At 51.9% G+C, this 17,500-nt stretch overlaps 1 protein-coding gene across 1 annotated transcript in view; it reads right to left on the bottom strand.

The window, feature by feature from the left end:
* LOC311360154 (neuron navigator 1-like) overlaps window positions 1-17,500 on the bottom strand; it is a gene marked incomplete at its 5' end in the record, with an annotated part of 51,122 nt that overhangs the window by 28,241 nt on the left and 5,381 nt on the right. The window contains 1 exon segment of the mRNA XM_084480250.1: window positions 7,181-7,996. Coding sequence (XP_084336376.1) covers window positions 7,181-7,996 — 816 coding nt within the window.

The following is a 17,500-nucleotide window of genomic DNA, read 5'->3' as shown; positions in this document are numbered from 1 at the left end:
CATTGATATTGTTTGAATGAACACAAGATATAAAAGCAGTAATGTGTCAGATACATACGTGTATTATAGAACAATAACATCAGTTAGGACTGTGAATATAGAAACAAACAAACAAGCAAGAGAAGAGCATTGTCCCAGCGGCAGCTAAAAGGAAGTGGCCCGTACGTTCGTGGTATAGCATGTATACGGTACGGTGCATGCACTCATGCGTGTGTCCGTGAGGCTGCGTGTGTGTTTGCTGTGTAGAGCTAATGAGATACAAGCACAGGAAGCAGTAATAGGATTTCAGCGGAGGAGGGCAGGAAGCAGACGCCACTAATGCAGAGGCTCCTGTGTTTGCTCCTCAGAGATAGACACACAATGCTCTTTCCCCACACACACACACACACGCACGCACACACACACACACGCACACACACACACGCACACACATGCACACGCACGTGCACGCACACACAAACACACAAACACACCGCATACAAAGGCACAACACACGCCTGTGTCTCTTCCCTCTCCCTCTATTGAACAACTAAAAGCAACTGTACTCCTAAAAAAGCATGTGGCCCAGAAATATCCTTTATTCGTCTTACTCTGACATACCTACGCCAAGCCATTCATCGTGTCCCTTCAGATCCGAGAGAGCACAAGGAGAGCGAGGAAGAGCGAGAGAGCCAGAGAAACAGAGTGCGAGGAAGAGGGAGAGAGCCAGAGAAACAGAGTGCGAGGAAGAGGGAGAGAGCCAGAGTAAAAGTGAACAAAAGCATCAGAGACGGAGAGTGAGAGAGAGAGAGAGAGAGAGAGAGCGAGAGAGAGAGAGAGAAGCTACAGGGATTAAAGGGGACACTTTCTTCTTTCAGAATAGTCCCTGCATACGTGGAGCACGATAATGATTGTGACTTTTCTACCGACTACCGAGCCTGTGAACGTCTGACTGCAGACTGTAGAAACCGCAGAGCCTGACAGCCTCACTGCAGCGCGCGGAGGACCTCTCGGCCCGCCGCCACGCCCGCATCCCATTAGCCACTCAGCACGCGGCGCGGCAGAGGGCTGGTTATGCGGATTCAGTGCGTGGAGAACATCAGCGCTTCACAGAGAGGATCATCACCAGGACACGGTGGCGGTGGTGTTATCACGAGGATTCCACTGATTGTTGTGTCACAGAACACTGACAGTGTTCTGTGTAAATCACATGCACTGCACTGCACACACACACACACACACACACACACAGTGGTGTATATGTGCTGATGTGTCATCTTGGCTATAGTCTTTTGCTAATATTTGATGTAGCGCAGTGCTGTCACTCTTGAATGCGTGTGTATGCTTGTTTGATACCAGATTCTGTACCTCTCTCTATCTCTCTCTCTTTCCCTCTCTCTTTCCCTCTCTCTGGCTCTGGCTCTGGCTCTCGCTCTCTCTCTATACTGATACATCTGGGACATCTGAGGGGGTTGACAGCAGAAAGCAATAACCAGCTTCTGTATATGTGCCCTCACTAACGCTCCACCACAGCCTGTGTGTTTGTGTCACACCTTCACCATGATGTCTATTCAAGAGCAGTGAACATACACAAAACATGACTCCACAGCATGACTTGTATTTATTACATTCCCGGTGCAGTAGTACAGACTCACAAAGAACCATGTCGATGGTGGAACTGAGCAAAAAGTTGGACCTTTAGTTGACTAAAGCCTTCGGACATCTTGTGTGTATGCGTGTGTGTGTGTATGTGTGTGCGTGCCTGCACATGCGTGTGTATGGGTCACATGCGTGTGTATGGGTCACATCCAGGGCGGTATCTAAAGGGGTGGCACGGGGTGAACAATGATTGGTCCCCCCTGGTGCCCGCTTCAAGCCATTGGACTAGGCTACTGCCAATCTGACAATGCCCCGCCCCATTGTATCAGAGCGGTGTCAAAGACTTGCTGGCAAATGAATAACATCTAGTCTCTGTTCATGGTATGTACACAATACACACTCAATTATTTCTTTTGAAATATGTGGAGTGGGGTGTTGTCGAGAGTAATGAGGCCCACTGATGGCGGAACGCTACTGAAGCCTTGATTGAGTTAAATCGTGGTTTTAGGTAGCTAGATTGTTAGCTTAGCTAGCGTAGCTCTGGTAGACTAGTGAGTAGCTACCTCTGAGCGTGACGTCCCCGTGTTATTCAGCAGTGGTGCAACACTACATGAATAGAAAATAGACAGTATTAGATCATAGATATTACTTTATCGGTTCTTCCTGTTTAAAGATTAAAGGCACAGTCACTGTTCCCAGATAGGCTATGACAAAGTGGCACACACTACAATGTGAGGTTTGAGAAGGTAAGCGTATCAGGTCCCGTGACGTTGGGAATGCTAAGCAGTAGAACGGTGCATTTGAAAAAAAACAACCTTATTTTAGGGTGTGGTTGGAAAACTCAGCCGCTGAATAATAACAAGGTATTCGCTCTATTTGCATACATCCAAATATGTATCTATGTGTATATTGATAAAAAATAATCATAAGAAATTGATATGTATACATATACATGGAGCCACCTCTGACATAATCTCCTGGAACGGCCCCTGGTCACACCGTCCCCCTCCTGAGCAGCCTTCAGTTAAGTCCTCTTAACTTGCACCTTTCTGAGTCCCCCTCCCTCAGCTGAGTGTGGGGTCTTTCCAGCGTGTTCTCAGGGTCCCATCAGGGTGATGGATCGCTGATTAGGGGGCGGGGGGGGGAGGGGCCTCTCCTCATTATCTTTATGTAGATCTAATCCTGAGCTGGAGCCGCTTTAAATGAACCGGCCCCCTGCTGGGTAAGACCACCATTATAGGCTGCTGGGAACCACACACACACACACACACACACACACCAAACACACACTCACTCACACACACACACACACACACACACACACACACACAGACACACACACACACACACACACACACACACACACACACACACACACACACACACACACACACACACACACACAGACACACACACACACACACACACACACACACACACACGTGTGCACCTCTCATTATGCGTGTCGGATGGGGCACAGCGGTGTCATTACAGACTCCTGAGGTGATTGCTTTCGATTGTCCTGTCAGCCAATTCAGCCCAGGCTTTATAAGCACATTAGCTAACATCTGACCAGTGCACTGCAGAGCTCTACTGCTATCCTGGCCAATACTAGCAATGTGCATCTCAAGGTTGTTGTTGAAACATTTTCTAAGAACAGTGCGTGATGTCTTCATCTCGTTTTTTTTTTACAATCTATCTATCTACAATCTATTTTTAACTATTTCTATGACAGAGAATAATAAACAGAAGTCTGAACAGAAGAATCATAGAATGACAAACTACATGTAAACCATACACACATTGTGATACAGTACAAGATCCTTCAGAGTCACCAGGGCCAGGGTGTGGTTCTGCGGCTACCGGTCCTTCTCTCACACTGAAGACGACAGTCACTGTGATGCGTCCAGACGGCGGCGGGGCCACTGTGGCGGCGGCCGTGCTGTTTGCCCCCCCCCCCCCCCCCCCCCACTGTAGGCTCACCTCAGAGGGACGGCGTCACAGCCTATGATGCTGAGTTGTAGCACACACTCGTCACGTGGTCCGCTCCCTGCAGCTAACTGGGCTAACACACTCTAAGATGTAGGCTAAGAACTCATAGCCTGCCACAGACAACAGGGCGTGGAAAAACACACACTCTGCGCTGATCTACAGTAAACATGATATTTCTGGAGTTTTCTTTGCCTCCTGCAGTTGTGGAGGGGGCGTGTAGGCAGCAAAGAGGTGCATGCTTGGAACAGATCCTTTAGACGTCCACAATCTATCCTCCTATGACAGAGCGTGGAGAAACCAATTAGCTGCCAGTCCCGTCGGAAATAGACGAGGAGCAGATATGATCAGGGATGAGTACAGCTGCCGGCTACAGGGCAAGTCACAATTAACCTCTACCTAATAGGCACATGCAAACACAGACAGACAGACAGACACACAGACACACACAGACACACAGACAGACACACAGACAGACACACACACAAACACAGAGACACACAGACACACAGACACACACACAGACACAGACACACAGACACACACACAGACACACAGACACAGACACACACAAACACACAGACAGACACACAGACACACACAAACACACAGACACACAGGCACACACACAAACACACAGACAGACACACAGACACACACAAACACACAGACACACAGGCACACACACAGACACATAGACACAGACACACAGACGCAGACACTCACACACACGCGAACACAGACACAGACAGACACACAGACACAGACACTCACACACACACACACACACACACGCGAACACAGACACAGACAGACACACAGACACAGACACTCACACACACACACACACACACACACACACCAGACATATCCACACACTACTGTTTACTTTGGGCAGCCTGTGATACATTCATGTATCCATAAATATCAATACGGATCAGGACTCTTTCCTCTAGCCTCCCTGCTCCTCTACCTTCAGCTACCTCTCCCAGAAGGATGGCAGTACAAGGTCACACACACACACACACACACACACACACACACACACACACACGCACCCACACACACACACTAACAATAGCAATATCACACATACACATGCATAGTCACACCCACACGGCAAGGTCGCCCATGCTGTGATTTGAGGCTACAGGAGCAGGGGACAAGCTGTGAACAACCGAGGAGGAAGGAGAGAAGAGAGAGGAGAGAGGAAGGATGGAGAGATGAAGGAAAGAAGGAGGAGAGATGAAGGGAGGAGAAAGCAGAGAGGAGAAATAAAGGGAGGCCAGAGGAGAGATAGGAGTCAGGACAGAGGATAGCGGAAAGAGGAGGTGCGGAGATAGAAGATGATATAGAAGCGAGGAGATAGGAGACAATGTAGGAGAGAGGAGGAGGAGAGGAGATAAGAACGGGCTGAGCTGGTGTTGATCTAGTCACGCGTTTCCTCTACCTTCCACGTAAACACAAATGTTTTGATACCATCTCATGCTAGCCAGTAATGGATGGAAAGCATAACCGATCAAAAATAAAGATAGAGAGACACAGGAGAGAGGGAGAGAGAGAGAGAGAGAGAGCTATTGAGATTGATGCATTAGACTGATGACTCACAGATCTACAGTCACTATGGTGATTTGTTCAAAGTTCACACACTTTGTACATCTCCCTTCAATGCATCATTGCTTTTGTGCGCCCATGTGATTCTTGGGAGTGCCTGGCGTTATGTATACTGTGTGTGTGTGTGTGTGTGTGTGTGTGTGTGAGTGTGTGTGTGTGTGTGTGTGTGTGTGTGTGTGTGCGGTGTGTATGGGTGAGTGAGATTGTGTGTGTTTTATGTGTGTGCATGACAAAGCCTTCCAGGCCTATCTCTACCTGCCTCTGATACGGCCCAACCAACACGTTGCCCCCGGTTACAGGGAGGTGTGTGTGTGTGTATGCGTGTGTGTGCGTGTGGGGGGGGGGGGGCGGGGGGTGTGTGGCCATCTGTCAGTGGACCAAAGATCAATGAAGGTTGGTGGGGGGTGGGGGATGTAGGATGGATGGATAGATGGTGGTGGGGGGGGGGAGGGAGGGACAGAGCGAGGGATGGGGGGAGGGAGGGGGAGATAAGGGGGAGTCTCAATATGTCGCCCACTGTGTCCGGAGCCGGACGCAATATGCTGTCATTTTATTAACAGGCTGAGATTCCGTTCCCCGCGGCCACCGCTCCCACGCCCCTTATTAACGAATGGCTGCTCTGGGTGGGAGTCACAGGGCCTCCACTGGCGCGGGGGGGCCCTGGTGATGCGAGCCACACACACGCAGTACAGTGCCGGGTATCAGCATTCATGTTGTCACAGCGTTGGTCCTGCACGCGGCTGCCGCATGTGAGGAGCACGAGAGAAGAGGGAGCGGAAGAGAGAGAGAGAGAGAGAAAGAGAAAAATAGAGAGTGCGAGAGAGAGTGAGAGTGAGAGTGAGAGTGAGAGAGAGAGAGAGAGAGAGAGAGTGTGAGAGTGAGAGAGTGAGAGAGAGAGAGAGAGAGAGAGAGAGAGAGAGAGGGAGAGAGGGAGAGAGAGAGAGAGATACCTAGAGAGACAGCAGTGTTTTAAAGATTAATGTCCCCCATGTATTTTCCTCAGTGTGGCAGTAGGTCAGAGCAGAGGCTGTCCAGATATGTAATGAATCAACACAACACAAACTATGCCAGCCCCTCCAGATATGCTTACTTCAGCTAGCAATACATCAACAACAATACGCACACACACACACACACAAACACACACACACACACACACACACACACACACACACACAGCGCTTAAAGATACACACACACAAACACACACACACACACACCAGACTAATACTGTACCCACAAAAGGTCCCTGCAATCGAGGACACAGTTTAAAAAAAACATACACACACGCACGCGCACACGGCATGATACACATCATCTGACAGATAGTGTTGTGAACACTGCAACCCTAGCGGGGAGATGATTCCCGTTTGCGCCGGTACTCACAAGCTCATAGTAGAGAAGCACTTGAAGAACACACAAGCTTACATGTGATCTACGCTGCGCCGCCACAGAGACGGGGTCATTTAAAATTCATTGTTGATGCTGAGCATGAGCTTGTGGCAATGGTATGGGTGTGTGAGAGGGGAGGGGAGGAGGGGAGAAGAAGAGAGGAGAGGAGAAGGAGAGAGGTGGAGAGGAGAAGGAGAAGGAGAGAGGTGGAGAGGAGAAGGAGAGGAGAGAGGAGAGGAGAAGGAGAGAGGTGGAGAGGAGAGGAGAAGGAGAGAGGTGGAGAGGAGAGGAGAAGGAGAGGAGAGGAGAAGGAGAGGAGAGGATAGGAGAAGAGAGGAGAGGATAGGAGAAGAGAGGGGAGGAGAGGAAAGGAGACACAATAAGACTAGTCTTAACATGCACTCTAACATGTTAACATGTCTGTTTACGTTGGCATGTGTCCGTCCAGTGAACCAACACATGATTTCCCTGAAGTGAATTCCCTCCGCTCTAAACACACACACTCTGCAGTACAGTCAATGCATTCAGATTCAAAAACGTGCGTTGATCGTCGATAGTTGATTGAAACGTGACGCCGTGCAGACAGAGAGCATTCAGGAGGACTCACCCAGTATTTGGCTGAAGAGCAGCTGCTCCAGGTCCCCCAGCACCGTGACCACCAGCTCGGGGTCCACCTTCAGGAAGGCCGACTCTCCCTCCACGTCCTTCGCCTCCTTCTTCTCCTCCGTGGACGACGGCGCCTCTGCCCGGCCCTTGTCCCCTGCTTTCTTGACATTAATCCCGGGGCTCCCCGTCCCGTTGGATTGAGGCTTGTTGGGGGGATCTGAAGGGTCCGGGCCCTTACCGGGCTCCGGCCCCTGGCTGATGGGTTTGACCTCGGCGTAGGGCCCCCTGGGTTTCCCGGGGGCGGGGATGCGACTGGGCTTGCCTAGACTAGGAGTCCCGGCTGGGGACGTAAAGGGCTTAGGCTTCCCCTGGAACAGAGACTGCTCTGACTTGGACAGCGTCCGGGACAGGGGCGCCTTCCCGCCCCCCGGCTGACCGGCCGTCTTGCCCTGGCCCGCGTGGTTGGCGCCGGCGCCGGGCCGGCCCATGTCGTCGCTCCACAGGGGGGACTGGTAGAGGTGCATCTTCTTCTCGGCGTCCGTGAGGACCGCCAGGTTGGTGAGCGAGTGCTGCTTGCGGAGCTTGGCCGGCGTGGCGCTGGGGACGGGGATGGCGCCGGCGGCGGGCCGGTACACCCTCAGCTCGGGCGCCGAGGGTCGGGACAGCCCCTGGGGCAGAGCGGAGGGCTTGCTCTGGATCTTCCTGGAGGCCATTGTCCGGGCGGCGCCGTCCTGGCCCGCGGCAGGGGACCTCAAATCAAGCTCCCTGGGCTTAGCCGTCATGCTAACGCTAGCCCCATTAGCGGCCAGCATCCCTCCTGCAGAGAGCCAAAACACAACAATCAGTGACACGCTCTCAGTACACTTTCTCTCTCTCACACACACACACACACACACACACACACACACACACAGACACACACACACAGACACACACACGCAATCTGGCTACAGAGACCGGCGGGAGAATGGAGAGGGGGGTTGGAAAAAGCCAGACTAATGTCTGCAGTAAGTCCCCAAACTGAGGCTGGCTCCCCCGCTGTGCCAAAGACCGCAGCTTCACCCCGCTACTGAGACACACGCCCGGTGGCTTAACAGAGTCCATACCCAGTCATCCTCGCTAACCGCCGGTAATCCGCAAAATGTCCAGCTCTGTGTCCGCTGCACAAATCCTCTGTGTCTCCTCCACGCGGATGACAGCAGCCAGGGGAAAGGCAACAATGGCTACAATAAAAAAGCAGCCGGGTCTAGCTTCCTTTGCCGCGGCTTGTCGTAGCTCCTCCACAGTGTGTGTGTGTGTGTGTGTGTGTGTGTGTGTGTTTGTGTTTGTGTGTGTGTGTGTGTGTGTGTGTGTATGTCGCTGCCTTCGCCTGCCTCCAGCCTGCTGGGCAAGCTGTAGCCGAATGACAGGAGAAACAGATGCAGCAGCAGCAACACTCCCTCCTCCTCCTCCTCCCTCCCTCCCGCTCTCTCTCTCTCTCTCTCTCTCTCTCTCTCTCTCTCGCTCTCTCCACCCCCTCCTTCAACTTCGCTCGCTCGCTCGCCTGCTGACTGGCTCGATGACTCTAACCACCCCCCCCCCCGGCCGCCCCCCCCTCCTGTCACACACCACCCTCTGCTGTCACACACCGCCCACCCCCGCCTCGGAGCTCATTCACCCTCCCTTCTTCTCTGCACAACATCCCTCCTGCTTCTCTGTTCCTGTTGTGCTCGCTTTCCCTCCTCCAAAAGACCGCTCAAAAGACCAGCTCTGGTCCCGATCCCCTGTCCCTCTTCTCGTCTCCCCTCTACCTCGCGCTCTCCCGTCTCGTCCTCTGCGTTCCCCGCGCCGGACGACGGCTGAGAGTGAGACGCCAGCACGTCTCACTCTCAGGGGGATCTGTGAACTCTTTTCTTATTGCCACACGTCTTTAACTTTCTCTTTCTTCTTTCTTGCCTCCTCACCCCCCACCCCCCCCAACCCTCTTTCAAGCCGTCCCCTTGCTCTCCTCTCCACCTCTGTCTGTTGTCTGTCAGTTCATCCCTTTGTTCTCCTGGTCTTTCATGCTCTCTCCCCTCTGCTCTTGTTCTGGTTAATCGTATGCGCCGACCAGGGCAGCAGAACGGGAATGGAAGCCAGTCAGGGACAAAATGAGTGAGGGGGATTATTGAGGTGAGTCAGATTAGCCAAGTGCCAAAAATGTGGATCAGGATCTCTCTCCCCCCCCCCCCCCCCCCCCCCCCCATACAACACATAGAGTCACGCCACTAATTAGACTATTCATCCATTCACACACACGGCCCCTCTAATGTGGGCCGGGAACGTGTGGCCCACCCAGGACAATGCGGAGATGTGTTATTAGAAGAATGGTTGAAAGAAGAGTTAAACGGGAAAGAATGCGGCAAAAAGAACCTCACACACACGTGCACACACACACACACACACACACACACGTGCGCACACACACACACACACACACACGTGCACACACACACACACACACACACACACACACATCCGCATGCACAAACACAAACACACACACACACACACACACACATATGCACTCACACAAACACAAACACACACACGGGGTGAGTCCCTAATTGCACCTCAATAAATAGCCAGGATATAAAAGCACCATTACGTTCTACTAATATCACCTCGGCCCTAAGTCCTTCTCCATTACTTGCTCATATTTCTGCCCCTGTCCAGCCAGTCCCGCACTTTATATTCCAGTTCCCCTCAACCCATCCCCCTCCAGATGATAGAGATGCATAGATCCCATTAGGTTCTCAGGAAACATATTCATCACAATTACAGCAATCCGCTCCAATCAGTCTGTGTACAAATATAGGGGTGCAATGTACACACATTGCCAGGGTGTTTGCAAGTGTGTGTATTTATCTTTATTTATTGTCTTCTATTATATAACTTGAATAGATATCAGGTATGTGTGTATCACACACATAATTAAAAAAAAAAGGAGAAAATAATCAGTGCTTTGTTAGGTGTATGGTCACATGTATGATGAATGTGTGCTTCTGCTTCATGTGCGGCTGTAGAGGCCTGCGTGTGTGTGTGTGTGTGTGTGTGTGAGTGAGTGTGCATGTATGTTTGTGTGTGAATGCGTGTTTGTGTGTGCGGTTGTATGAGCATTTGTGCGTGTGTGTGAGTGTGCGGTTGTACGGGCTTACTTGTGTGTGTGTGTGTGTGTGTGAGTGTGAGTGTGAGTGTGAGTGTGCGGTTGTACAGGCATACTTGGGTGTGTGTGTGTGTGTGTGTGTGTGTGTATGTGTGTGAGTGTGCGGTTGTACAGGCATACTTGGGTGTGTGTGTGTGTGTGTGTGCGTGCGTGCGTGTGTGTGTGTGTGTGTGTGTGTGTGGCGGGGATGTCAGATTGATGAGACAAGCCCAGAGAAGCCTCGCTGAACGCTGGGAATCTCTGTAACGTTCTACCATGTCACCTCCCTCGTCCTGGACCCTTCCCATCGACATGCTCACTCCTCCCTGTATCCTCTCTCTCTCTCTCTCTCCTCCTTCTCTCTCCTCATGCTCCTGTTGACCTCGTTTTCACCTTCCTGCGCTGTTTACCGTCCAACCTGTACTTCTAGCTTCAAAAACCCTGCGTGATTCAACGGTTGCATCAGTAGAGTGGCCACCAGAGACTGAAAGGCAAACAAATAAACACAAATAACGAGTGAGAGAGAGAGCGAGAGAGAGAGAGAGAGCGAGGGAGAGCGGTAAACAGCCAGCGATCGAGAGAGCATGACATGGTTATTTCTCCGTCCATTAGAGCTTGAACATGATGACATGAAGGTTTTTTTTTTTTAAACATATCACTCACTGACCAATCAATATACCTTTTTACTGTAGAGTATGTGTAAGAGGAACTTAGAGTAGCAGAGGGATCGGGACATGGCTCCCCCCCCGCAGCCTCTCTGTCTCCTCGGGCGGCTACCCGCGGGGCCCCTGTCCTTCTGTTTGGCCCCGGGGCCAGCGGGTCTGCAGCTTACTGTTGACTAGCTTTAAAACTGTAGGCTGTTAACTATCGTTAAAACGGTTGGCTGCTGACTAGTGTTTAAACAAGACAGAGACTGTTGCGCTTATGGTGGGATTCAGTTGACATTTGCATGAATCAGTTGAGATCTAATCCAGTTTTGAACAAGTAATGTCCTGTTTGCTGCCTTTCCAAACGCAGTGCTATGGTCATACTTCCAAACGTTATTTTTTTTAAGTAGCCAAACCGGTGTCACGTTAACGCTGAAACACTGAAAACCTGTGTGTGTGTGTTTTGTGTATGTGTGTATGTTTTGTGTATGTGTGTATGTGTGTGTGTGTGTGTGTGTGTGTGTGTGTGTGTGTGTGTGTGTGTGTGTGTGTGTGTGCTTGTAGCGCAGCCGCACAGCAGTAAACATTAGAAACACACACACTGGCTGTGTGCAGTGGACCGTGCTCGGACACACACACACACACACACACACACACACACACACACACACACACACACACACACACACACACACACACCGCTCAGCGGCCGCAGTCTGTTAATCAAGGCCCACTGTGGGGTCCTGAGACCCCCACCACCCCACAGCGGCTGGGCGGGGTGCTGACAGGGCTGGGGGCCCTGGAAGAGGACTGGGGGCCCTGGAGGAGGACTGGGGCCCCTGGAGGAGGACTGGGGGCCCTAGAGGAGGACTGGGGGCCTGGAGGAGGACTGGGGGCCCTGGAAGAGGACTGGGGGCCCTGGAGGAGGACTGGGGCCCCTGGAGGAGGACTGGGGGCCCTAGAGGAGGACTGGGGGCCTGGAGGAGGACTGGGGGCCCTGGAGGAGGGCTGGGGGCCCTGGGGCCCTGGAGGAGGGCTGGGGGCCTGGAGGAGGGCTGGGGGTCTGGAGGAGGACTGGGGGCCCTGGAGGAGGGCTGGGGCCCTGGAGGAGGGCTGGGGGTCTGGAGGAGGACTGGGGGCCCTGGAGGAGGGCTGGGGCCCTGGAGGAGGGCTGGGGGTCTGGAGGAGGACTGGGGGCCCTGGAGGAGGACTGGGGGCCCTGGAGGAGGACTGGGGGCCCTAGAGGAGGACTGGGGCCCTGGAGGAGGACTGGGGGCCCTAGAGGAGGGCTGGGGGCCTGGAGGAGGACTGGGGCCCTGGAGGAGGACTGGGGGCCCTGGAGGAGGACTGGGGGCCCTGGAGGAGGACTGGGGGCCCTGGAGGAGGACTGGGGCCCTGGAGGAGGGCTGGGGGCCCTGGAGGAGGGCTGGGGGCCCTTCCTGACCCCAGCAGGGTGGGGAAGGAGCCAGGTAGTTTGAGGCTCGCTGCTCGATCCATCTCTCATATCTCTTATAGCTCTGACATCTCTTTTTATCTCTTATAACTCATAGCTCTTATATATCTGATATGTCTCATAACTCTTAGAACTCTTATAACTCTTATCTCTCTTATAGATCTGACAACTAACATCTCTGATAACTCTGATATCCCTCCTGGCTCTCCTAGCTCCATGGTGACTCCCTGACGGGGGCCACGGCGGGCAGAGCGACCGTCTGTGGAGCACAGAGACGCCACACAGAGACAAACAATAGTCTCACAGAGACTGCCGCAGACACATAGTCCCCGGCCATAAACACTGACATTAACACACACACACACACACACACACACACACACACACACACAAGCACACGCATGGACATAAACACACACACACACACATGCCGGTAATGCAGGGGACCTCAATGCAGGTTATCGCCATCCTACAGCTCCCTGATTGTCCCTGTGCTCGTCTCTCTGGCACCAGCGTTTAATTAGGTGGATAAATTGCTGCTAAACTATCTCTACTCTCTCTATCTGAATGTCTCTCTCTCTCACTCTCTCTCTGTCTCTCTCTCTCTCTCTGGCTCTCTCTCTCTTTCTCTCTCTCTCTGAATGTCTCTCCCTCGTCTCTCAACCCTCCCCAACTTCTCTGGCACATTAACACAGAGTCCGGTACTGAGCAGGGTGTCTAACTCACCGGGGCTAGCTGGCGTAGCTTCAAAGAGAGGGCTATCCTAGTGTGTGTGTGTGTGTGTGTGTGTGTGTGTGTGCGCGTGTGCGTGTGTGAGAGAGCTTGTCGAGTGCCAGTGATCAATATTAGCACACACATTCATCACACTGCAGGCCCTGTCCGCAGGCGGCTGACACTAAAGTACAGTTGCGTTGGGTAAGGTGTGTAACTCGTGCGTGTGTTTACGTGTGTTTACGTGTGTTTATGAGTGGCCAACCACCCCGAGCGGGGCTCACGCCAGCGGCGCGCCGAAGAGGGGCACACTGTTCCACGCTGCGCACATAAAACCACCTTTAAGGGACGGTCGGAGACAGACAGAACCAGGGCCAAGTGGGGACGGATGAATGGACAGATTGAGGGACAGAGAGCGCAGGAGAGGGAGGGAGGTCGCTTGCACTTTGCATTTGTGTATATTTGCCCTAGCATCTCTAAACATTTTGAAACAGATTAGGCAGTATCCCGGGAACTGAACTGGCGCGTCATGCGAGGTACGGGGGAGGGACGTGCGTGCTGAGGCGTACGTTCGATTTGAGGGAGGGTTGCACAAGGTTCCAGTCTACGGGAGGGGAGGAAAATTACTGAGAGGACAGAGAAGTTGCTGTGAATATGACTAATTTTGTGACGCCTTTCTAAGCCTAAAATGGGAACTAAAATGGGCTGGCTCTGCTGAACAGATGGCATCTTTATCCCACTCACCCACACCCTTCTGGGTCCTATAAAACACATTTTTTTCAGCTTTTATGTCCTTAATTTGTGTGTTACTCTAAGTGACTGTAGCTGCCATGAGTGGAGGTGAATGGTGTGAATATGAAGGGAGGAGTATGAAGAATATTAGAACTGAAAAAATAAGAACGGAAAAAGAATAAGATGGGAGAAAGGAAGAAAAACCACAGGAGATGACGAATGTCAGACAAAAGTTTTGATTGTGAATGAAATCAAAGAGACAGAGGGGTGGAAAGAAAGATGGTAGAATACAAGAAATAGGGCGGACAAATATGAAAAGAAAGAATGAAACGACCAAACTAAAGAAAATGGCAAAGCATGACTGTACAACAGCGAGGTGGAGGGGGGGGGGGAGAAGGAAAGGTCCCCAGACGTTTGAGGCGAAGAGGAAGCCTGTAAGACAGAGGCGGGAAATCCTGTCTCGCTGCGCTGCCAACGCTCACACGACCAGCTAACATCCGCCAGCTAACATCGCCAGCTAACGTCCTCCAGCTAACATCCGCCAGCTAACGTCCGCCAGCTAACGTCCACTAGCTAACGTCCGCTAGCTAACATCCGCCAGCTAACATCCGCCAGCTAATGTCTGCTAGCTAACGTCCGCTAGCCAACATCCTCCAGCTAACGTCCGCCAGCCAACGTCTGCCAGCTAACGTCCTCCAGCTAACGTCCGCTAGCTAATGTCCTCCAGCTAACGTCCTCCAGCTAACTCCGCTAGCCAACGTCCTCCAGCTAACGTCCGCTAGCTAACGTCCTCCAGCTAACGTCCTCCAGCTAACGTCCGCTAGCTAACGTCCTCCAGCTAACTCCACTAGCCAACGTCCTCCAGCTAACGTCCGCTAGCCAACATTCTCCAGCTAACTCCGCTAGCTAACTGCTAACAGCTGGTCCGCCACAACAGCAAAACGCCGGGTCCGCGGGACTCAGGGGAGAATGAGCAGACCATGACACACACACACACACACACGCACAGCTGAAAACACGTAAGTTATGACACCAGGACTGAGACAATAAGGTGCGTCTGTGACATCCTGGTTACGTTAATCACACAGAGCGAGGCCTGGCTGCGTACGAGGGGGGGGTCCGTGTCTAGGTTGAGGGTGAGTAAGACGAAGGTCAGAGCAGTGGAGGCTTCGTGGCACCGGGCTTAACTTGTTGTGAGGGATGAGTCAGCGGGGCCCCTGTCCTCAATCAGACAGCCCCTGCTCCAGAAGGGCCCTCGTGACCAGAGCGTGAGTGGGCCAGACGCAGCCGCCTAGAGAACCGGAGGGAACTAATTCATCCCAACAACAAAAACGCTACTCAGGCTCAGAGACACATGTCAAAAAACGCATTGTGACTCACGGACGACTCACGGTGAAAAACAACCGGTGCCATATGGGCTCGTCAGTCAGGATGCAGAATGAGACCCTCGACAATCACACGCACACACGGGGGTGTGTCTTTGTGTGCGTTTCTGCCTTAGGATATTGCTCACTCCCTCGCTGACGCCACAATGTTGACATTCTCTGCATACCTCCCTGGGGTTGCCCACAATGCCCTGCTGCAGTGGCTGGTTGCCTGGTTACAGCGTGGTCTTCGCAGAGAAATGTCTCTGGCGCGTGTGTGCTGATGTGCTGTGTGTGTGTGTGTGTGTGTGTGCATGTGTGAGTTATTTGACTGACAGAGACACATACATTATACACATGACTGGGCCCATCATTTGCTGCCCTGGATGAAGTCTAACCAGGGGTACAAAAGCCTTCAATGTGCACCCGGTCAGCCGTCCCTTCATCTTCCTGTTTGCTTTCTCTCTCTCTCTTCCTCCCTCTCCCTCTCTCCTGCTCTCTCTCCCTTTCTCTCCCTCTCTCCCCCCCATCTTTCTTTCCTTTTTGTCTTTAATGTGTGCAGCCATTACAGCGCCTCCCCATGTTGGAAAGGTCCCTCAGGGTGAGGGAAGAAGGGGGTGGGAGGGAGGGAGGGAGGGAGGGAGGGCCCTATGCATCTCAGTCTCACCCGTAGAGGGTCAAATGACTGCTCATTTGAACGCACGAGGCAAAGGAATCATGCTGCATGTGCGGGTAGCTTCTACCGTAGGTCCTATATGTGTGGTACTACATACATTTAAGTGTACATGTATGAACAGTGGTTACATGTGTTCCAAAGTGAATTCATCGTAACGCCTTTGTCATCCAAATTCACTGAAGCGCCGTACAACGTAGCGCTGGAGTCAAAGCCTGAACCGTTTCTACATCCAAACAACAATCCTTTCAACACAATGGCCTGAGCAACTTCAGGGTCACACCGAGAGCATCACCACATCAAAAGCTAAATGGCGATTAGTGTCTCACGCATGGCAATGCAGAGCGGCCATAATCCAGTCTATACCATGGGGGGGAGATTATCTTTCAGAGCTACTGAAAAGCTTACGGCTGGGACCGCTGCAAGCACAAGCACATGGCTCTGATTAGATGAGGAAGAAGAAGATTACGGGCATTCTAGGAATACATAGAGCTGGGGTTGTCTTAATGCAGTTTACTGTGGAATGAAGGGCCGTGTGAATGGGAATTAGATCTGGTTTCAGCTTTTGGTTCTGTGACGGCTAAAATTGTTCCAAATCGAATTTCCAAAATTAAGGACAGCCTCAAATCTGTGAAGTGTTAATGTTTGATTTGTATCAAATGAAAGCAGATGATTCACATACCGTCAGAAATGAAGTGAGTCACTGGGGCATAGATCATGCACTGTGTGTGTGTGTGGTGAACAGACCCTGTGTGAGCATCCATAGAGAGAACCACACACACTCACACAAGTACTGTTAGAGGAAAGGAGAGACGTAGATCAAGATATTCTCATCTTTCAAACATCTGTTTGGTCTCCAACACACACACACAAACACACACGCACACACACACACACACACACACAGGCATCCCCAGAGAGTGATAGGGTCGGGGGGGTCTGCGGTGTAATTGAAAGCCACACATGGGGCCCGGGTCAAGTCTCACGGCTAAGTCTTCAATAAGGACTCAGACAGAATCTGCCAGAGTTGATCTGAATCAATAATTAAACCCAATATTTACAAATTAAAAATAAAAAAAACATTTAGCTTAAAAATTCCCTTAACTGCAGTTTAATGGTATTCATTAGGAAACATAGAAACAGATATTTAATATCAGCATTTCAAGGTTTGAAATGCTGAAAATGACGACTTGCTGTGAGCGTCAAAGCCCTGATCAATAAGACCCCCTCCAACGATCAATGCTGAATCTGCCCCTGCTTGTGCTTCTGCTGGACCCCTGCTGTGCTCTTTGATTGCTGCCCTCTGACACCATGTAAAGCACACCCCTGACCTCGCACAACCCCATTGTGTTCCCCCGTTGCTTTTCTTTTTTCTTTGCATCCCCTGCAACTTCCCTTCTCGCCTTCCGCCACGCCACCCCTCCTCCCTGTGAGCAAATTACAGTGATTACAGTAGTCGCCCACCCTCTCTGCTACAGCATCTTCACACAGCTTGTCACCAGCGCCTGCTAGGGAGTAATTACTGAAGTTCACAACCACTAGTTCAGGACTACAGGTCTTCTAAGACGACAGGGTGGC

This window comes from Micromesistius poutassou (assembly GCF_964030765.1).
Source record: "Micromesistius poutassou genome assembly, chromosome: 15".
NCBI lineage: Eukaryota > Metazoa > Chordata > Actinopteri > Gadiformes > Gadidae > Micromesistius > Micromesistius poutassou.
Note: the sequence above shows the minus strand (reverse complement) of the source record. Positions and strands in the feature narration are given on the sequence as shown.